Here is a 22,860-nt window from a genome sequence, read left to right as displayed (position 1 = left end):
CCCTCGGCTCATCCACAGAGACCACAGGAAAGGGAATGCAAATAGACATGTCCCTAACGAAGGAGGCAAAGGAGAGACTCTCAGGTGGCGAGAGCTTTCTCTCTGGTGAAGGAGTGGGGTCGGAGGGAAGGCCCACAGACTCCTCTGAGGAGAAATATCTGGGGTCCTCCTCCTCCCCCCACGAGGCCTCTTCCTCAGTGTCGGACATGAGCTCCTGCAGCTCAGTCCTCAACCGGGCCCGGCTCGACGTCGAGGCACCGAGACCTCGGTGGCGTCGTCGAGCGGTGGACTCCCGCGCCGGCGGGGATGAAGCTCCCTCCTTCGACGTCGACGGGGACTCCACCTGCATGGCGGTCGAGACCGGCGCCGCAAGCGGCGTCGGCGTCAAAGGCCTCGGCACCGGGCTAGAGCACGCCAGCGCCTCCATCAACGGTGCCGAGGGCACAAGCACCCCCGGCACCGGCACAGTGTGGCGCATCAGCCCTTCCAGGATGTCCGGAAGGATGGCTCGGAGGCACTCGTCCAGGCCCGCTGTCGGGAAAGGCGAGGGGGCCGGTAGAGGTGTCGGTGCCGGAAGCTGTTCGGGTCCAGGAGACTGCACCGAAGTGCTGGCACCCTGCCGCGGCGGTACCTCTACTACAGAGGGGGACCTCTCCTCTCGACGCTGCCGCTTCCTTGGCGTCGACTCATCCCTGGCGCCGGGAGCCGGATGCATCGTGGGCGACCGATGACGGTGCTTCTTCGCCTTCTTGCGGTGCCCGTCATCGGCGCTCGGTGGTACCGATGAGGAGGAAGTAGATCCCCCTCGGCCTCGAGTCCGACAGGGTTCAGTCCCGAGGGCCCTAGGTAGAGGGAGTGACCGGGGCCGATTGCCCGCGCGGCCTCTCACCCCTGCCGTCTCCGGAGAGCCGGTGGGCCGACGGGACCTGTGCTCCTGGGGTCAATGCCGTCGGTGCCGATTTCGTGGACAACGATACCGGTACCGAAGAACCGGCCGTCGATACCGATGTCGTCGAAGTCGACGTCGAGGGGCCGGCGCAAGTTCCAAAAAGACGGTCCCAAAGAACTTGCCTCGCTACCTGTGTCCGTTTCCGGAGACCGAAACACAAGGTACACGTCTTGGTATCGTGCTCCGGCCCGAGGCACTGGAGGCACCAAGCGTGAGTGTCGGTCTGCGAGATATGCCGGCCGCACCGACCACACTTTTTAAATCCACTCGGGACCTTCGAGGACATCGAAGGAAAAATCGCGTCGGCAAAGTCAAAGTCGTCGATGGTGGTGGTAAAATTCACACCTCGAAAATAAATCGACCGCGCGGCCACTACTCCACAACGTGACGCCCCCGTTAAGAGACGAGGGAAAAACAAAGTTCAGCGTTTTTTTTTTTAAGAAACTAAATAGAAAAACGGAGAACAATGAAAAAAGGAGAAAAATAGAAAATTCGCGGCGAAAGCGCGATCCTGTTTCCGGGGCTGACAGACAGACAGACAAACGCGGCTCTCTCCAGCGCGGAAAAGAAAAGACTGAGCGGGAACGGTCGTGCACGGGCGGGAAGATGGCTGCGCATGCGCGGTGGGCGTGCCCTGCGTGCGGGACCGCCCGCAAAGTTTTGTTCCGGTTGGTGGGGGCTGCCGTGGACGTCAACCCAGTCGTGAGAACAAGCAGCCTGCTTGTCCTCGGAGAAAAAATGTTTTGTACTTTTTTGGGATCTTGCCAGGTATTTGTGACCTGGATTGGCCACTGTTGGAAACAGGATGCTGGGCTTGATGGACCTTTGGTCTTTCCCAGTATGGCAATACTTATGTACTTACGTATGACGTAACCCACAGCAGTTGTAATTAGATGCGACCGAGACTTGTTTCTGCTATCCGAACTTCTTCCTTTAACTCCCATCTATTTTCTGCTTCATCCTTCCTCTCTCCTTCTGTTTCTTTTCATTGCCCTAGGTTTTTCTTTGTTGTTGTTTTACCCAGAAACTTGGAGAAAAGAACCAGACTGTTTCAGAATGATATGAAAATAATTTTATTTCATCTCTGATCATAAACTACCCGGTGTCAGCGGGGTGAGCTTACGCAGGGTGTGGGGAGAAGCCCAACTGCCAGCGTTCGGGCCGACCCAGTCGTAGCAGATGCTTCTCATTTTTGGAAACTTCCCTCCAGCCTCTTCTGCTGGAGACTTGTCAAAACAAAGGCTGACGGGCTGAACGAGGACCTTGGAAGTGGCAGATGCTACGTTACTTGAGTGTAACTTGCCTTGAAAAGCGTGAGTTTCATCCAAAAATAAAACACAAGCGTGTGATGGGCTCGAGAACAAATCAGTGAGAATGAAGCATTGTGTGGAAATCTGTTAACTAGTTTTCACAAGTAAACAGGAATTAAAATAAAGCTCTATCGCCGTAAAAGTGATATAACTTAGAATTATGATTCACGCTAAAGCGTATTTGATGGGAAAGGTGGGATACATGAATCCTTGAAAAAATATTTCCTGTCTTAACTTCTAGGATTGCCTATTCCTGAATGTCCAAATTAGAAAGCTCACTTACCCGGGAAAACAGGTTACAGGCTTACACAGAAGCACTTTTAACTGTATTAAAAGAGGCACTGGTAGGTATGCATGTCCTTCAGGTTTAGAAATATGCCACACTGTCTCCCTCCCTATATGAACAGCAGGTGGAAATGCATATGGACGGTTTCAACACATACAGCTGTTCACTCTCAAAGGCTCCTTGTTTCTCTTTGATAACCAAGCACACAGCTGGTACAGTGGCCCAGCTGAAAAGACCTGAGAAATTGGGAAATCAGTCCCCTCTCCTGCTGGTAAATTCCTTTGAAGAGCACCAACATTTCTCATTGATGCTGGGATGGGGTATCCTCCCAAAAGGGTGTTCCAGAGGGACACTTCCCTTGGGAGAACCTTTAAAAGCTCATGTGAGAGACCCTGAATGTTTGTGGCTTGGCTCTGCTGGTGAAGCTTTTTTTTTTTTTGCTGGACTCTCGGGTATGAGCCTGGAGGGAATAGTTCTCTCCTTGCTGCTGGAACATCTTTAAGACCTAGGGGTTAGGAAGCGATAGTGGGGGAACTCTTGCAGCTGGGAGGGGATGATTGGCAGGCCCAGTACTGATGTATGATTTTTTTTGGAAGAAGGCTGCATATGATGGAAGGAGGAAGCTATAGGGCTGGGTTACAGTTCTTCGGATGTTAATATGATTTATGTTAGGGATTTTTTTAATGCTTATGTGATTTTCATTTGTTTATATTTTTATCATCTATTAATGTACACAGTGTCCAGAAAAAACGAGACCTCCAACATTTTTACAACACCACAAAAACAAATGTACTGATATTAAAAAAGTATTAGTGTTACTGCAAGATGCTGTAAAAACTGGATGATCCCTGTTTTCAAAATGATGTCATTCAGGAACGAACCATTAAGATCTGTTTTAGCAAAATGAGGTTTAGTCAGTTGTTTTGAAAACTATCAGGCTTATTTTCGAAAGAGAAGGACGCCCATCTTTCAACACAAATCGAGAGATGGGCGTCCTTCTCACAGGGTCACCCAAATCGGCATAATTGAAAGCCGATTTTGGGCGTCCTCAACTGCTTCCGTCGTGGGGACGACCAAATTTCACGGGGGCGTGTCGAAGGCGGGACTGGGGCGTGCCTAACACATGCATGTCCTCGACCGATAATGGAAAAAAGAAGGGCGTCCCTGACGAACACTTGGAGACTTTACCTGGTCCTTTTTATCTTACGACCAAGCCACAAAAATGTGCCCTAAATGACCAGATGACCACCGAAGAAAATCGGGGATGACCTCCCCTTACTCCCCCAGTGGTCACTAACCCCCTCCCACCCTCAAAAAAATGTTTAAATATTTTTTTCCAGCCTCTATGCCAGCCTCAAATATCATACCCAGCTCCATGATAGCAGTATGCAGGTCCCTGGAGCAGTTTTAGTGGGTGCAGTGCACTTCAGACAGGCAGACCCATCCCCCCCCACCTGTTACACTTGTGGTGGTAAATGTGAGCCCTTCAAAACCCACCACAAACCAACTGTACCCACATCTAGGTGCCCCCCTTCACCCATAAGGGCTATGATAGTGGTGTACAGTTGTGGGTAGTGGGTTTTGGGGTGGGGTTGGGGGGCTCAGCACACAAGGTAAGGGAGCTATGTTCCTGGGAGCAATTTCTGAAGTCCATTGCAGTGCCCCCTAGGGTGCCCGGTTAGTGTCCTGGCATGTCAGGGGGACCAGTGCACTACGAATGCTGGCTCCTCCCACGACCAAAGTGCTTGCATTTGGTCATTTCTGAGATGGGCGTCCTTAGTTTCCATTATTGGCGAAAATCGAGGACGACCATCTCTAAGGTCGACCTAAATTTCACGATTTGGGCATCCCCAACTGTATTATCGAAAAGAAAGATGGACACCCATCTTGTTTCATTAATATGGGTTTCCCCGCCCCTTTGCCGGGACGTCCTGCGAGGACGTCCTCAGGAAAATTTGGGCGCCCCTTTCGATTATGCCCCTCTTTGTGAACCCGTTAAGGTTGAAGGAGGCCACTTTGAACAGAAACTATGAATTAAGTAAAAACCCATTAATGTATTTTTAAGGGTCGTATTAAATGTTTTAACAATCGTAAAGCACTTTGAAACCACATAAGGGGTCCCGTTTTTTACGGACACACGTGTTGAACGCAGGTTTCCCACTGAAAGAAGTGACCCAGATAAAAACTAAAAATGAGAATATGTATTGTGAGCCACTGAGAAGGTACCTCGATCAATGGAATCTCAAAACGGTTCAGGTCTTCGCTCATATCAGCTACAACACAGGCTCAAAAAAACTAGAGAGGCGAAGAGAGATTTTGTAAATTCAGATAAGGGGAGCACAGGACTGTACTCAGCCACCCAGGTGTCCAAGTGAAGTCAGGCCCCTGAAAGCCGCTCTCTGCTTTCCATTAGGTGTTTGGAAAAGGTTAATGACTAGACAAACTAATTATAAATGAAAATAAACAGGTTGGACACAATTGCTTGGTGCAGAAGAGAGACAGGACTTGAAGACGGAAACAGAGACAAGACTAAACATAACATGACCAACAAAAAGCACCCGGGGGTGCGATTTACTGACGTTCATTACCTCAGTGGCCAATGCTCTCACATTATGTAATGGGGGATATTTACTAATAACATGTATTAATGGTGTTTGCTCGTGTTGAACTGTTATTCAGTAAATCTAGCCCTTGATGACAGGAAGTCCACTCTGACAGCCTGATTCCACACTGTCTGGAAATTTTCTGACGGGACAGACACAGAGCGGAACGGTCAGGGCGAGTGGGGGGGGGGGGGGGGGTAAAATGAAGGAGGGGGCTTCTGCGTTTGCTCATATGAAAATTTGGGGAGTCAAACATGGGAAAGACACAAGCGAATGGACAGAGAGTGACAGCATAACCCCATCAGGTTTCATAACCCAAAAGAGTCACTGGTTAAATCTCTTGTGGCTGTGGGGATTGTCAGAAAGGGAGCAGGACTGAGCACTGGATTAATTATTGATCTGGTAAAGATGAAAGGACCTGGAACAAGGGAAGAGCTGACACTTGAACAGATTTTAAACAGGCTTGGGACAGATATGGAGGGTAGGTTGAAGGGTTGTGGAGAGCTGGGCTTGGTTTCGATGCAAATCTCTGCTCATTTACTGAAAGTGGAAGAGAACCAGCCAGCAGGAATATAGACTGTTGTCATTCACAATGTTACTATGGCCTCTGCTCCTGTGGTGGGTTTCTCCCCCCCTCCAGATCTCGGTCCACATGAAACTTCAAGCTGTGGAAGTGCTGGAAAGGGGAGGGGGCTGGGCTTTAAAGGACCATACTGCTGAGGAATGGCCGTTGGGCCTCTGATCTCCGCTCACTGCTTGTCTCTAAGCTGAAAGCCCATGAACGAGTCCTTCTGAATTTCGGGGGGAGGCCTGAAGGGCAGGAAGCTGGCGTCCTTCGCCAGTTCAGTGACTTGGTCAGCGAAGCTCTGGATCTGGTCCTTGCTGACATCAACCATAAACCTGGGGGAAAAAAAACAGAAAACATCTTCATTAATAAGGTAAAAGCAAAGCAGCAGATATTTCAAAGAATTTTATTCACTACAATGCTCCTTTGCTTTTACCACATTGGATCTTGAGGATCATCTGTCCCTTTGTTTTTTTGAACCTTTATTACCTAGGGGGCAGTGACAGCTACAGAAAGCAAAGCAACCTTCCCACAAGATAATGCCAGTGATACGCTAAATCTCTCAGACCCCTCTCTATAAAGATGTTGCGAGTAGGACAGGATTATTTTTATTAAAAAAAAAGACATGGCCGGCGCTATCAATGATCCTCAGCATGGGCAAACTAGGCGCATGCCACGATACCCTCTCTGAAGTGCGAATTCAGTGGTTCCGACTCTGGGGAAGAGGAGTGAGTGAGGGGACCAGAGCTACCACCGCCCGCAAGAGGTCTCTTTGTTTTAAACTGTTTTTACATTACACTGGAGATCCCAATATGCCCCACCAAAGGGTGAATTCCGACCAGCTTATAGAGGGTCTTATGCTCTCCAGAAATGTCCCAGATTCCCCACCCCCCCATGTATGTGTTTTCCCTGGAGGGCTCTGTTTCTCTTAGCACCTCCCTCTCTTTTTTTTTTTTTGTAATGCAGTCAGTCACCGTCAGCCAGTTGGGAACAGCTCGTCCTCTCACTCACTTCGCCAGCTCTACAATCAACGTGGCTCTGGGGGCAGACAGCAGCTTCAGCTCCGGCTTCAAGTGATGTACCATACTGGAAAGAGAAGGGGGGGGGGGGTGATCAGAGACCAAAAATAGCTCTGCTGACAGGTCAGCTTTCCCAAGGGGTTGCATGCCTTACCTGTAGGAGAAGTACACACGGTTGAAGAGATTCTGATACTTTGTCTTGCGATGGAGCTCCGTCATGCTGTTGAGTGGTAGGAAATGGATTTTCACATATTTTGGGCACAGGAAGTCTAGGGCAACAAGAGATTTGTGAGAATGTGGGCACCCCATACAGCCTCATCCAGATCTCATCCAATACACTGTCATTACTTCTAACGCTCAGAAAGCACAAGGGCTTCTATAGGGGAAATGAGAAGGAACAATACAGTAGTGACTGGTGCAGAGACACAGGACTAGATCACATCATTAAAATCACCTTATATGGAGAGGGGCCTAAAGACCTGACCTTGGGACAAGGGGGAAGGGGAAAACATTGTGGAATTGTACTGTATAGTTATTGATATCTAGATTATCTTGTCCACAGTTGTGACAACTTTCAATAAAGCTTTCTGGAAGAAAAAAAAAAAGAAAAAAGAATCACCTTATATACAGATTACATTTAACAAATTCATAACTTGGCTCGGTAGATAGGGAAGGTCATTTCAGGCAGGTAAATAAGGTAGCCAAAAACTGCACACCCTATATGTAGGAAGTGGCATAGCTACGTGGGGCCACGGGGGCCTGCCCCCTCCCAATTTCCTGTGGGCCCCTGGTTTTGCTGGCGGGAGTCCCCAGCCCTTAGCAGCTGAAGCGTTGTCCAGCCAAAGTATTTGCTGTGGCAATGGGTGGGAAGCGGCAGAGCAAAATGTGCCTCCCCACCTCGGGTTCTGGCCCCCTCCCACCACGAGGTCTGGCTACGCCCCTGTGTAGTTAAGCAAGGGGATAAAGAATGCACAAACTTCTAGCCAGGGGAAAAGCAGGGTTAGGTCAGTGGAGATGGTAACATATGTTTTCAAAAACTACACCTGATGGTTTTTCGGGGTGGCAGGAAAAGCAGTTGCACATTACTGCGGGCACTTTATCCCTAGGCAGGTTTCGAGGACAGTCCACAGAGTCTTTTCAACTGCTCACAAAGGTTTGGTTACTGTCAAACACTTCAGCAGAAGAGGAAGCATAACTGACCTGGCCCTCCCTTGTTGGATTCACTGCTCCTGCACTCTCCTTTCCTCTGGTTGGCTCCTCCTGGACACCTCGGCACTTCCTCCGGCTCCTGCAGCGTGACTCTTTCCTCCTCCTCTTCCACTTCTGTGATCTGGCATAATGTGGCCTCTGCCAGCCCCTGAGCAGCCAAGTACAGCTTCTGGGCCACCAGCTCGTGGAACATGGCAGTGACGTTATAGTGTGAAATGTCCTGAACTGTCTGGAAGGGACACCAAAATGACAAGCTAGCCAATGGCAGACGCTGCTCCTTCTTCACAGCAACCCTCTTTGCAATGAGCTGAAGGCTTCATTTTCCCCCATACAGTGGGTAATTTTTAAATAAGCTGCATAGGTACACATGTAACATTCCTGCCTATATACCTTTACAAAACAGCCTGTACGCCTGCTCCAAGGCAGGAGTAACTGAAACCTCACCTGAAGTACCTCTCTGCTCAAATGATGCCCAGTTCTCAAACAAGGTCAGGAGCCAGGGGCGGACTTACAGTGATCTGGGCAGTCTCACGGGTCTCGGCACCTATTCTGAAGATGCAGGGGGAAGGAAAGTGGGGTTCTTTCCTGCCCCCAAAGAGGCTAGTAGATCACCAGGGTACTTCAACGTAGGCCTGGGGAGGGCACACTGAGGCTCGGGGGGGGGGGGGGGGGGGCTGTAGTGTGCAGGGTGGGGGAGAGAGGCACTGGGCTCCCCAGACCCTCGGGCACTGCCTGGTTGCCCGTATGGTCAGTCTGACCCTGTCAGGAGCTGCCTCAGTAATCAGTCCAGAAGATGAGTAGTTAAAGCTGCACAGTGTCCTTGTGGGGCGAATCACACAGACCTGTTTCATTTCTCTGTCTCCATCTGCTGGTTGATGGACACAACCCACAGGTTCTGGACTGGTCTGGTGAGGAAGCTAAGGAAGTACAAACTGGTGCATTTCATGTATTTTATAAAATGCATTCATTAATTGCCGATTTCCAACCCTGGGAACAATTATGCGTTCACCCCCTCATTCTATAACAGGTCACCTAAATGTAAGCACCATTTGCACGCTTAAATTTATAGAACACTGCCATTTACATGCTTAAGAAAGCACTTCACGTGCATGAATGGCAGTAACATGCCTAACTGGTATTCTATAATTATGTGCTAAAATGGCTTAGCATGTAATTGTCAGGAGAGGGGCATAGGCAGGGCTGATACTTCCGTGCTTAATTTACAGAATATTGCGAATGACACAAGTAAATGTCGCACTTAGGCGCTAACATTTACACCAGCCATAGAATTTCGTAAAGGTTAAGGAACACAGATGCTTGCTACAATGGAAATGATGTACAGAAATGCCGTTATGGACCAGATGCATTACCTGCTTAATTTGAATACCTAAATGGTAGAGCAATTGAAATAGAAATACTTTCACAATACATAAAAGTCAGCGCTATATAGTCCAAATGATTCTATCAGCACTTTAGTGTGTAAAATGCCATTTTGTGTTTTCAGTTAATTATAGAATTTTCTCTGTGCAGTGGTCCCTATCCCAACCTAAAAGGGAATCAGATAACGTTATAGAGGACATGTCACTCGGGAACAAAAATAGTCAGAGATATCACCCAGCATCCCAGCCTGTAATAGCCAGGGAGGCCACTCAGCAGTGACAGTTCTAGCCCCCACCCCCCTCATAAAAATTAAAAATGTCAAATACAGTCACAAAAGTAACTGGGAATAAACCCAAGTCACACTTCACATGCTATAAGTGAATCACTCTGTGCTATGTTCCCAACCCTCTCTGACCCATCTGTTCCTCTGTTCTCGGAGCATGGGGCTGCCCAGGCTTTTACCTTGGTGCGTTGGCCATTGACTGTTTTCAGCAGGCTGGTCTCCTCTGTCTCTATGCCAAAGGCTATGTAGGGTCCTGTACTGATGTCTCCCCAGTAACCGCGGACGGGAACCTCCTCTCCTTTCTTGAGCACACAGAGACACATACATGTTAGACAATGAGTAAACAGGGCAAAAACATGTCTAAACTGGAACTAGTCAGCAGCCATCTGCCAACTACAGACCCTTCTCCCCTTCCCAATAACCTGATGTTAATGATGCACAAGGTGACTGGAAGTTTAAAGACTAATAAATACCTCATCAGAAACATTTAACTTTCCTTCCAACCCACTTATTCCCATCTTAATTCTACCAGAGGTGGAAGAAGGGCAATACTCACGTGCCTCAGCAGACGCCCTGAGGCCAGTGACTTGTTGGGTACATCGTAGATCCCTTCACGGATCTCAAAGGCCACACCACTCTCTCGCCAGTGATAATACTCCTGGTGACCAATTGTGCTCGCCTGGGGAGAAAGAAAAAATGAGTTTACAATTTCCTTATCATCCTCACCACATCAGTCCAGAACCTGGTTCTAGACTGGTCTGTTGGGACTAAAGAAAATTAGCAGGTAAGAACTAATTTCTCCATTTTGTGCAGAAGAATAGAGGAGTTGCACCCAGGTGCAGATTAATATAAAACACTACAGCCCTGAACTGGTGTTATGAGTGAAAAATTTGGTCTACGAGCAGTTTAGGGCAGATCACAGACAAACCTCCTCTCCTCTTAGGTTCTTCACCCTGAACAGTCTTGGCTTAGTTCCACGGCATGCATGTATTTGTAGTTCCCAAGAAAACTAGAACTACAATTCCATGTATGCACTCTATGTGGTAGAGGCGGTTAGCTTAGCAGAGTTTATAAAAAGTTTGGATGGCTTCATAAGGAAAAGTCCATAGACCATTATTAAATTGGACTTGGTGAAAATCCACTATTTCTGGGATAAGCAGCATAAAATGTTTTGTACTTTTTTGGGATCTTGCCAGGTATTTGTGACCTGGATTGGCCACTGTTGGAAACAGGATGCTGGGCTTGATGGACCTTTGGTCTCTCAGTATGGCAATACTTATGTACTTATGTTTGACCTGGCTGCGGTGGCGACCTGTGCCACTGTGCCACAGCGATAAAGGTGTGGAAGCCAGGCTGACTCACCCCTCTGTCATGAAGCTTCATAGACAGGTCCCAGTCGAAGGCCCCCCTCCTGGAGTCGTAGCGGCTGCCCAGGTACTGCCTGCTGCGGGAATTCCACAGCTGCTCCATTGGGAAGATGTGGCGGTCTGGGTTGCGCCAGAATTTGAAGATGGCCTCCAGCTGGTCCCGCTCTTTAAACTCCAGGCACAAATGTGTACAAGACAAAACACAAAGGAAATCAAAGCTAAGAAGCGTTGAGAAGTGTTGAGCTCTATAGTTTGCACAGGGGGAACTGTGGCAGGCGCTGGAATATTATCAGCACTGAGACCGATACTCTGCTTTTGTGACACTGCCAGATCACTCTGAACTCCTCTATCGGACTGCACAGGAGTCCAGCTCCAATCCCACCCTATCAATTATTCACCCTATGGCCCAGCACGGACAGTACAGGTTTGTGCTCCCACACACTTGGGTTTCAGCCTTCTTTAAAATAAAAACTTTAACCAACAACACATTCCACATTAAAGGCCCTCTCCCTCCTGTAACTGTTTCCACCTGCCTCAACCTCAGGACCCTGAACAAACCCCGCCTCTCCCCTGACCCTAGCTCTCTTGACAGGTTCACAACCCTAAATTTTCCTTAGCAAGTAAATGGGTTCAGCCTCTGAGCAACCTTAAACGTGAATACCACTTGTTAAATATCTGAATCTGTACCCTACTTGGGACCCATGATCAAATATTCAGGGCCAAAGCAATGTTTTTACTGAAAGGATAATATAATCCATGCCCGTTGCCTCCCATAACCCACTGTGACTGTGCAGTGCACTCAACTTGAGTGCAAGGTATTTTTTAATTCGGATTTGGTTCACTGTGTGCCTTAAGTCTTACTGGTCTTTTCAACAGAAGGCCCTAGCCAGGCACCACAGCTGGGCATAGAACCCAGTGGGCAAGAGAAAACCTAAACACAGGGGATGTCAGGAAAAGGATCACTCCTACCACCTGCAGGGCCTGCTCTAATTCAGAAACAAGCCAGAGTTTAACAAAATCATCTTGCCAGACCATGCAAGGAAAAACAGCTGCCTCTCTCACTCCTCAATTTCACGGTTTTTGATGTCATTAGCCTCCTCTGTGCCCAGAGCTGCCCAGAAGTGCTGTCAAGGGCTGGAAAATCAACCGGAAGAAACTTGATTGCTGGGCTGTGAAATCTAATAAGCGATGGACTTATTGAAATAAATAAGTAAACCAAGACAGCAGCATCAGAAGGGACAAGATCATCCCAGGGTAATCTTCTGTAATGAGAACTGCTGGACCGTGCAGGCTGGTCCATTTCTACAGGCTGCAGAGAGCTGGAAAAAAATATATTCCTGAATTATACCTCTCTCCCACCCCCCCTCCCCTTTTCCCATCCAGACAAACACAATTTCCATTTCAGAGGGCAAAAAAGGGTTGAAAGCAACTTCCATCAGTGAGAACAAGGCCGGCACTGTCAACTTTGAAAAAGGCAGGTGATGTGGGGGTTATGGATGTCTCAATTATGCACTTTGTACGAGGAGATGAAAGGTAGGAAAACATTCATACCGAGATAGAGGAAAGGGAGGTGTACTCATATGGAAACATGAAGGAGAGGAGATGCAGGGGGCCACAAGCATTTCACAACAAAACACCGCTGTGGGTACAGGCAATAGGGGAAAGGGGTCCTTCAGATACTATAGAAAAGCAGAGAGTGAAAAAGAAAGACGAGAGGGGACAATGTGAGAAGGTGGGGACTCGGCTCACCTTCAGCGCCGACAGATCCAACGCTGGCAGGCTGCACTGCTGGAAATCCATATCCGTGACGTAGCGGATGAAGAGGTTGGCCTTCTCCTGCAGATAAGCAGCTGTCTGGCTACGGACCAGGCTGTTCCCCAAGAGCTCAAGGAACAGCTCGCTCTTCTCTACGAAGGTGGAGAGGACAGCGATCACCACACTGGATGAAGGATGCTAGAACCGCACTGCCCAGCCCTCGTGTCCCAAGGGTGATTGCACTTACTGAAACGGCGCTGTATATGTGCATGTTATCACCACTCCCCTCCCCACTTTCCTCATTACCTCCTGATAGCAACAGGACCACCACAGGGCACTTACTGACAATGAGAGGTGAGGTAAAATGCCCCTGGATTGGGGTGAGCATAGCAGGGAGTTGGACCCTAACGTGGGTCTGTCAATGCTCAATTTAATCGTCTCAGAAACCACTGTACCTTTTTACCTTGTAAGCCCATTTGTTCCGGGCGTTCTAGAGCGAGTGCCAGAAAGAGCAGGTGCCTGCCCAACACCTCCAAGTTATTCTCAATGACATAGAACTGGAGGGAAGAGAGATGAGAAAAGGAACTTTACAATGAAACAGGGGAGGCTGGACTTTAGGAAGGAGAAACTCGAGTTGAGCAGGAACTATCATCTCTGGACAGTTTTAAGAGCAGGTCAAACATGACTCTGTCTGTGAGAATTTAAGTAGAGGGAATCCAGCTTGGATGCAGCAGATGGACCACCTCAGGGGATTTATTTTGGATTTAGCTCATGCTCTTTTCATTTATAGCTCAAAACATAGAAATACAGAAAAATGAAGGCACATAAAGACCATATGGTCTATCCAGTCTGTCCATCCATGTCATTTATTTCCCAAGACCACAAAGAACCCCCATGGGATTTGAATTGGGCTTCCCTGGTTCTTAGCCCACTATTCTAGCCACTATGCTCAAGGTTCCTCCTAATCTTAACTCTCACTGACTCTAGATAATCCCCTGAGCTCTCTCCCAGCCTCATCCTTCTCTGACTTTAGATGATCCCCTGAGCTTCTTGCCAGCCCCATCTTCCTCTGATTCTAGATGATCTCCTGAGGTCCTTCCCAGTCCCATTCTTCTCTAGATGATCTCCTGAGGTCCCTCCAAGACCAATCTTCCTCTGATTCTAGATGATCCCCTGAGCTCCCTCCCAGCCCCATCTGCCTCTGATTCTAGATGATCCCCTGAGCTCCCTCCCAGCTCCATCTTTTTCTGATTCTAGATGATCTCCTGAGGTCCCTCCCAGTCCATTCTTTTTCTGATTCTAAATGATCTCACGAAGTCCTTCCCTGACCATCCTAGATGGTTCTCCCAAGGTCCCTCCCAATCCTGTTTTTCTGGGGTTTCTTTCTGTGTGAACACACCCACTCTATATTTTAAATGTTTGCTCCATATTCAGTATAAAACAGAAGCACATGCGAACAGCAGGATACCCAGTCTTTCTGCTTTACTGCCGGGAGGCCTGACCCTCTGGAAGTTACTACATCAGCAACATTAAGGAACCCACTCAAGCACTGAGATCCAGAAGATGCCAGGCTGCAGTGTCAGAAGCTTTAGAAACATATGCAGACTGGTCTTTCTGTGTATTGACTGTAGCTCATCACATCTTAGAAGACCAGACCATCTGTCCAATCCTAAACCTTTTCCAACTACATGTCAGTTCTTGCTTTCCTTGTGAAAATCAATACTATTTGTGTGAAACCAATTCTACAGCACCAGCAAAGAAAAAACAAAACCTTTTTCCTACTCCCTAAACACAGAACACTTTATTGATGGAGCTGCAGGGTCAGTATGAGATGTTTTCTTTCTGATTCAGGACTGCGGATCAGCGCGAGCCTTTCTCAAGACCTTACGACAGTAACTTACGTTCAGCTTCCTCTTTGGCCAGCGGTGAGCCTGGCATATGGTTTTGAGAAGGTGTCGACTGTCACCGCAGCCCACCAGCAGCAGGTTCAGCTCGGGTATGGCATGATCTTCCGACACATGCAGGTTCTCCATTGAGGTGAGACCTGGGGGGGGGGGGGGGGGGGGATGGGGAAGATGTCAATTTCTACTGAGCAGCTTTTGGGGTACAAGAGGTGCTGCATTTCAGCTAACTTGAGAACAATCTGGAATAAAATGGTAATATTCTAAGCTGATTTTCTCCAAAGTCTGAGAATTCCTCACTCTCCTTCCTCCGTCCCGCATACGACTATTCTCCACCCGTGAATGTGCTTTTTGTTACCTAGAAACATAGAAACATGACGGCAGATAAAGGCCATATGACCTATCCAGTCTGCCCATCCTCTGTAACCCCTAATTCTTCCTGTTCCTAAGCGATCCCACATGCTTATCCCATGCCTTTTTAAATTCTGGAACAGTCCTCGACTCCACCACCTCCACCGGGAGGCCATTCCACACCTCCACCACCCTTTCTGTGAAATAAATACTTCCTTAGGTTACTCCTAAGCCTATTCCCTCTTAACTTTGTCGTATGCCCCCCTCATTCCAGAGCTCTACTTCATTTGAAAAAGGCTCTTTTCCTGTACATAAATGCCCTTGATATATTTAAACGTTTCTATCATGTCTTCTCTCTCCCTCCTCTCTTCCAGCATATACATGTTGAGGTTCATAAGCCTGTCCCTATAATTTTTGCATTCAAGACCGCTTACTAATTTCGTAGCCACCCTCTGGACCGACTCCATCCTGTTTATATCTTTCCGTAGGTGCGGTCTCCAGAACTGCACGCAGTACTCCAAATGCGGCCTCACCAGAGATTTATACAATGGCACTATCACCTCCTTTTTCTGTGACCTGGATCCTAAATTATGGAATGAGTTACCACTTTCCATTGGTAACCTCCCACCTCCCTTCTCAAATTCAAATAAGCTCCCATCTTTTTTCTATTTCTTTTCTCGGTTCCTCTCTTTTATTATTATTTTAGATTTCAAATGCTGTATTTTAATTATTATTATTTTTTAAAGATTTTATTGTAAACTGCTTTTTACCTATATCCCATGCCTTAGCGGTATATCAAGTCTGTGTACATAAATGAATAAACAATACCAAATAAACTTTATACCTGCAGCCACAATTGATGAGTAATTGATGAGTAAGGCAGAGATTTGGAAACACCATCCTTCATAAATATGACTCCAAGTACAATCCATAAGATTTTTTTTTTGTCTTTGAATTTTCTACAGACTCCGTAAAGGCCATCAGAGAAAATCTCTAGCATAGCATCTACCAGTTTGAACCAGTTCCCAGGACACATCCAGTCAGTCAGGTTTTCAGGATATCCACAATCAATATGCAAGAGATAGATTTGCTTACAGTGGAGGAAGTGCATTTTCTCTCATGCATATTGTGGATATCCTGAAAACCTGACTGGCTGGGTAGGTCCCTAGGACTGGGTTGATTTGGACGGGATGTACAAAATAAAACCAATGGCCAGTCTTCAGGAGCCAGAAAAACACCTGGATTTGGGGGGTGATCCACACAGCTCAATGCGATGTGATCTTACTTCTCATTCTCCTTCCAATCTTACACTCTCTACTTGTCCTCTCATTGTTTCTGAACAGTGAAACCCACCCTCCCCATCTCTCCTCCGAGATGCAATTTCCTGTTCATCTCAGGCTTGTGTTTTTCAGTACTGCGGAGGGTGCAGAGGACTTACTGTTCATCTGGAGGTCAAGTGCGGGAGAGAAACCCCACCAGGTCACCGATCCAAAGCCTTGTCCGGTTCCCGTGGCTGTCATGTCTGATAAAGAAAGAAACATTGTTTGCATACTTGTTTTCATCTTAGTTTCAACAATTTTTTATTGATGACATTCTAATAAAACAAACACCTTGACAATCAGCAAAATAGTCACATCAGATGTAATCAATCACAGTCATGTGCAGTCATCATCAATACTTTCTATATATATATGCCATTTATCCCTATCCCCCAACTAATCCCCCCCTCGTTATACCCCCCACTCATATCGAATCGGCTTTACTGCCACATTCCTCCAGGAGTCTGAACTTGTAAAGCCCCCGTAGGATCCGATTGTTTCTCAGCTGATTGATTCACAGGTAATCAAGACAAACATTTCCAACAGTGCATGCTATAACAGTAGGCATACCTATACAAACCCAGCAATTGCCGAATGATAACTATGACCCTCAAACTTTTAACCGTTGCATCTCCTTACCCTATCCTCCCCTCTATTCCACCCCGTGCTTTCCCAGCAGTACCTTCATGATAGTAAGATATATGGCCAATAGGGGGAAATGAGCAGCTCACGGGTACCTGCTGATATGAAGCTCTGCTAACAGTTTGTTCTATATCTCCGCCTGCCCTCCCTCTCTCCCTTGGCATCGTGTAAGTAATCGTGAGACCACAATTTGAGTTCTCTATTATCTCTACATTATAATATTCCTTTTGGTAGCCCCTCGCAATCTCTCCCCCCCCCCCCCCCCCCCACCGTACCCTGTGAATACTACCTCCCCCCATCCCCTCCATTCATTCCACAGTCATCCCAATTCATTCAACACCTGGCTTCTAACTTTAGGAGCTATAACATTTAAATATGCCTTCCATGTTTTAATAAATTGTTGCCTCCGTTTTGGTGTATATCGAGCACCTTTTGCCTCCCAGAGCATAAGCGCATGCAGTTTATTCCTCCAATACCAGTATGAGGGCGGTATGTCCATCAGCCAGTGATTCAATATGCATTTTTTTCCCAGAATGCAGGATTTACTTAGGAATAACTTCTCTTCCCTCGTCCCTGCCGCCCACACCAATGATGAACTAAACATTATCCGTTCAAATGTGAGTTGTATCCTAAAACCCAAAGTCCCTGAAACAAACCGAGCGAGAGCCGTCCAGAACCTCCAAATGGGTCGACACTGCCACATCCCATGTGCCAATGAGGGCATGCCCACTCCGCACTTTTGGCATCTATCTGCCCCCTCCACCCCTGCATGCCATGCTTGCTTGCCCGAGAAATATGCCCTATGTATTGATCGAAAATGGCACTCCTGCAATTCCGCACTATGTACTACCCCTGTTAACCCTTTGAGCGCAGCCATCACCTTCCCTTCTGCTATTGTGCCCCCCACCTCTTGCTCCCATCTCCTCACTACTTCACCAATATCCCTTTTAGGTTTGAATTCTCCCAGTGCTTTATGAAACCAAGATATGGAAGTTTGCCCCACTGCATCCCCTCTTTGTTTTCATCTTTTGAGAGCAGGGGTGTCTAACTTCGGCCCTTGCCAGGTTGGGTTTTCAGGATTTCCACAATGAATACGCATGAGATTGATTTGCATACAAATCAAGTTCATGCATAATCATTGAGGAAATCCTGAAAACCTGAGTGGATTACGGCCCTCGAGGACTGAGGTCGGACAGCCCTGTTTTAGAGGCTGCCTATGCTGAAAATGGGCTAGAACAGTGTTTCCCAAGTCCAGCCCTGGAGCACCCTTTTGCCAGTCAGGTTTTTAGGATTTCCACAATGATTTCCACAATGAGTGGAGGAGTGGCCTAGTGGTTATGGTGGTGGACTTTGGTCCTGAGGAACTGAGTTCAATTCCCACTTCAGGCACAGGCAGCTTCTTGTGACTCTGGGCAAGTCACTTAACCCTCCTTTGCCCCATGTAAGCCGCATTGCGCCTGCCGTGAGTGGGAAAGCACAGGGTACAAATGTAACAAAAAAAAAAATATGCATGAAAGAGATTTGCATGCAAACCAAATTCTTGCATATTCATTGGGGATATCCTGAAAACCTGAGTGCATTGCAGCCCTGAAGGACTGAGGTTGGACACCCCTGTTTTAGAGGCTGCCTATGCTGAAAATGTGCTAGAACAGTATTTCCCAAGTCCGGCCCCGGAGTACCATTTTGCCAGTCAGGTTTTCAGGACTTCCACAATGAATATGCTGCGACCCTGGAGGACTAAGGTTGGACACCCCTGTTTTAGAGGCTGCCTATGCCAAAAATGGGTTAAAACAGTGTTTCCCAAGTCCAGCCCTGGAGCATCCTTTTGCCAGTCGGGTTTTCAAGATTTCCACAATGAATATGCATGAAAGACATTTGCATGCAAACCAAATCATGCATATTCATCGGGGATATCCTGAAAACCTGACCCTGGAAGACTGAGGTTGGACACCCCTGTTTTTGAGGCTGCCTATGCCAAAAATGGGTTAGAACAGTGTTTCCCAAGTCCAGCCCTGGAGCACCCTTTTGCCAGTCGGGTTTTCAGGATTTCCACAATGAATATGCATGAAAGACATTTGCATGCAAACCAAATCATGCATATTCATCGGGGATATCCTGAAAACCTGACCCTGGAGGACTGAGGTTGGCCACCCCTGTTTTTGAGACTGCCCAGAACAGGTAAGATAAGCTGGAAAAGAGGAGTAGGATGCAACTGAATCTGCGTTCAAATCCCACCTCTGCCTCTGTCCTCTTTACTCTCCAATTCCTCGAGTGGACGGGGCAGGGAGGTCCAGTGGAAGAGCCCCTAAATGCCTTAAAAAAAACAACAACACTTATTTGCACATAATTAGACCTGGTGGGAAAATGTGGGGTACAAATGCAACAAATAAATAAACATTCAATAGAAATTTACCCCACAACAAAGCGCAGGAAAAGCAGCAGCTGCCCGGTATGTCTGTCTATTCAACTTCCTTCCCCAACGTGTGTCTGAGGTCGCCGGCATCCAGGTTGCCTAGTAACCAGCCCCGACTCTAGCGTTCTTTCCCCCGAGGTCCCACCTCTTCTGACGCCACTTCCGGTTTCCGGCTAGGCGAGAAGACCGGCATTCTGGCTCAGGACGAGCGGACAGATAGCGGACAGGGAGAGAGAGATGGTAGAGGGGGAACGGAGTGGTGGTAAGGGTTAGACAAGGAGGTTTGGGTTTCATCGACAGGAGACGAAGTGAACGCACTGTAAGAAAGAGCTGCAGCCAGTAGGCGGGGCTTCCGAGCAGTGGGCGGGGCTTTAGTTTACCCACAACCATAAGGGTTAGACAAGGAGGTTTGGGTTTCATCGACAAGTTCACTTCGTCTCCTATCTAGTCCACTGTAAGAGCTGAAGCAAGTAGGCGGAGCTTTAGTTCACCCAAACAATAGTAAAAGATTAGAACTACTAAGGGACTGTCTTTGCCTGGTCCATCTGTAACAAGTGGAAACCTGATCCATTGGGTAGGCAGTGCCTTAAAAGATGGAGGACAAAAGATTTCTTTTATTTTTTTTAAACTTATTTAACTTTTTTCAAAATACTAGGACTAGTAGGGCATTCAATGAAGCTACAAAGTAGTAAATTTAAAACGAATTGGAGAAATCGTCACTCAACATGTAATTAAACTCTGGAATTCGTTGCCTGAGAATGTGGTAAAGGCGGTTAGCTTAGTGGGGTTTAAAAGAGGTTTGGACGGCTTCCTAAAGGAAAAGTCCATAGACCATTATTAAAATGGACTTGGGGAACATCCACTGCTTATTTCTGGGATAAGCAGCATAAAATATATTGAACTTTTTTGGAATCTTGCAAGGTATTTGTGACCTGGATTGGCCACTGTTGGAAACAGGATGCTGGGCTTGATGGACCTTTGGTCTGTCCTAGTGTGGCAATACGTATGTACTTATTTGAAAGCTTCCCATATTTAGATATAAATATCATGAAATAAAAAATTGAATATCAGTAAAACAGCTTCAAAAATTATTGTAACTGGTAGCAAAAGCAGTTCTAAACTCTGTATTTTGTGCTCATTTTTCTACACTGGTCTATACAATACAGATGTGAGGATATCCCGTTTCCTGATGGGTTCATCTTAACTGTTGCTGTAATCTGCATTGGGAACCGCATGGTGTTATAAAGATGGAATATACTGAAATTAAATGGAAATAGAATTAAACTCTCCTTTCATCGGGGCACGTGGTATCCCATAAATATTTTGGTTCATGCAGATCTCTTTTGTTTAAACTTTAAATGAGCTATAAGCCCCTAATGCAGTCCATTAGTTTTGAAATATTTTGTCCTTGTGATAACTTATACTGTGCCAAAACTGAAAACTCTTATCTCTATCTGGTCGATAATAAAAGGAGCTCATTGTGAACACTATCCACCCTAAAAGGTTAAAAGGTTGTTTTGTGGCTGTACATGAGGAATTGTGTTCTTGAATAAATAAGTATATGTTTTTGATCCTAGTCATGCATCCAAAGCTTATGTAATCCTTTCAAGAAAACCAGTTAATTGTTTAACTTATTAGTGAAACACAACCACAGAGGCATGGTATGGTTGCATTTTCAATATGGTAATCCTAGGACCCAGCTAAGGAACAAGGTTATTTTCAGTTAGTCTTCACTGGACCAAACTTGCTTTCCTTATGCCATCACCATCCAGCTGGATAGGCAGTGTCTTAAAAGGTGGAGGATACAGGATATATATGGTGTTTGTTTTACATTTATATCCCACATTACCCCAAACAAACTCAGGTTCAGTCGGCTTACATTTGAAAATACAGTGAGACAGAATGCACTACCAACTCAAACGATAAACGAACTAAATAGCTTCCGAAAAGCTCTGAAAACCTATCTCTTTAACAAGGCCTACCACGAGAACCCATAATTAACTACAGCACAACACCTAAACACCTTCTATTCAGATTGTCTTACTCTACAACTCCTTGACCAGATCCTCTTGCTCTCTCTAATTTCTTTGTAACACCAATTGTACTATTGTCCCTGTTATGACGATGCCATAACAGATCTTTGTAAGCCACATTGAGCCTGCAAATAGGTGGGAAAATGTGGGATACAAGTGCAATAAATAAATAATAGAATTCAGTTATATCATGGGAGCAAATAGATGGATATGTCTAAAACATTTAACAAAGTTGAGATTAGCATATATACCCAACTGGGCATTTAAAAGTTTGTCCTTTAATGATGCCGTAATGTTCAGAAATCATAGCCATAAGTATAGGCAGTTATTCAAAGATTATCACATGCACACACCAGAACAGGCATCCATCACATTGCAAAAGTAAACAACTTCTACAGAGTACATCCAAAATGTAATTTTTATTTTCTTATTTCCATCTTCCAAAATTCCATACAGCATCTACATGTACAGATCAGCAGAACCCAAAGCAGTCCAAAACAAGTAAAGTCAGAAACAACACAGTTCATACCTAATTCAACCACCCTTAGGATTCACCTTTGGGTTTAAAACGCAAAGCCATGTGCATGTAAGGTCTGGAAAAACAAAACAATCAAAGTTTAAAGCAAATGCCCATAATATGTAATATGTGGTAGCAATAATGAAACAATGATAGAATATTCATATAGCAAGCAGCCTGAGGCAACAGGTTTATTTTCCACTGAACATAATTAACTTTGTATGAATCTGGTGGCTAATAGTGTGGTGAACTGGACAATGTTGGCACATAGACTAACTCTGGACTTCTGCATGAAGGTAGCTCTGCCCTCATTATTCAATATCTGTCTTTTAAATAGTAGTAATAAAAAATTTCAAGTGCATTTTTATAATATACTACTGCAATCCACAAAACAAAAAGAGCAAGTTCCCATATGCCATCTTTTTCTTTTGATGTAAGCACAGGGGGAAAAAAAACCAAATTTTAAATCCTCCCAGGTTTCAATCTAATTCATGTTTAATGTGTGATATAAATCTCATAAATAAATAGAAATTCTAATGTTCAGCAGCTGATTCTCATAACATGATGCTTGTTTTAATGGCCCCTTACCAGGAGAAAAAAAATCTCGGCATGAATATAACAGTGCTAGTGTGTCCCTATAAACAGCCCCTCCAAATAACACACTGATTATGATTTATAACAAATTACTACTACTTTACCTATGAAAAGTTATTCCATTATTATACTTCTTCTGTGTAATCTGTGTACTGCACAAGCCGGTACGTTTGAAAATATAAGTGAGATTAAATAAAAATGCTACCAACAATAAAGAACGACGTGGATGCAGGAGTGCATAGGTTTGCTTGCTTTGTTTTGAGTGTATGGTGATGATGGCTGCACAGGGATAGGGAAATAGAGATAAACCTAATTGACTTTGATGTTTTGACGTCATTTTGTCTCTTGCTTTATCTAACCTTGG

General features: G+C 46.1%; 1 protein-coding gene across 1 annotated transcript; it reads right to left on the bottom strand.

The window, feature by feature from the left end:
• Positions 1-5,396: 5,396 nt before the first annotated feature.
• Positions 5,397-19,254, bottom strand: DNAAF3 (dynein axonemal assembly factor 3). The gene is made up of 12 exons (XM_030195412.1): positions 19,175-19,254; positions 16,417-16,500; positions 14,628-14,770; positions 13,190-13,283; positions 12,721-12,878; positions 10,967-11,143; positions 10,161-10,283; positions 9,784-9,906; positions 7,933-8,170; positions 6,887-7,001; positions 6,725-6,799; positions 5,397-6,048 (listed from the first exon to the last, which is right to left on the bottom strand). The coding sequence occupies exons 2-12, from the start codon at positions 16,496-16,498 to the stop codon at positions 5,898-5,900; spliced, it is 1,479 nt and encodes a 492-aa protein (XP_030051272.1). The 5' UTR covers positions 16,499-16,500; positions 19,175-19,254; the 3' UTR covers positions 5,397-5,897.
• Positions 19,255-22,860: the final 3,606 nt, after the last annotated feature.

The sequence above is a fragment of the Microcaecilia unicolor genome, chromosome 3 (assembly GCF_901765095.1).
Source record: "Microcaecilia unicolor chromosome 3, aMicUni1.1, whole genome shotgun sequence".
In the NCBI taxonomy this organism is placed as follows: domain Eukaryota; kingdom Metazoa; phylum Chordata; class Amphibia; order Gymnophiona; family Siphonopidae; genus Microcaecilia; species Microcaecilia unicolor.
This window is presented reverse-complemented; position numbering and strand designations above follow the sequence as displayed.

What these genes read in the sequence shown, in the direction of transcription:
- DNAAF3 (XM_030195412.1), bottom strand. Translation starts at nt 16,498, where the DNA reads ATGACAGCCACGGGAACCGGACAAGGCTTTGGATCGGTGACCTGGTGG. An exon ending in ACTTGACCTCCAGATGAACA is followed by an intron (nt 14,771 to 16,416) that starts GTAAGTCCTCTG and finishes CCCCCCCCCCAG; the next exon opens with GTCTCACCTCAATGGAGAAC. An exon ending in TGGATCTGTCGGCGCTGAAG is followed by an intron (nt 11,144 to 12,720) that starts GTGAGCCGAGTC and finishes TTGTGCCTGGAG; the next exon opens with TTTAAAGAGCGGGACCAGCT.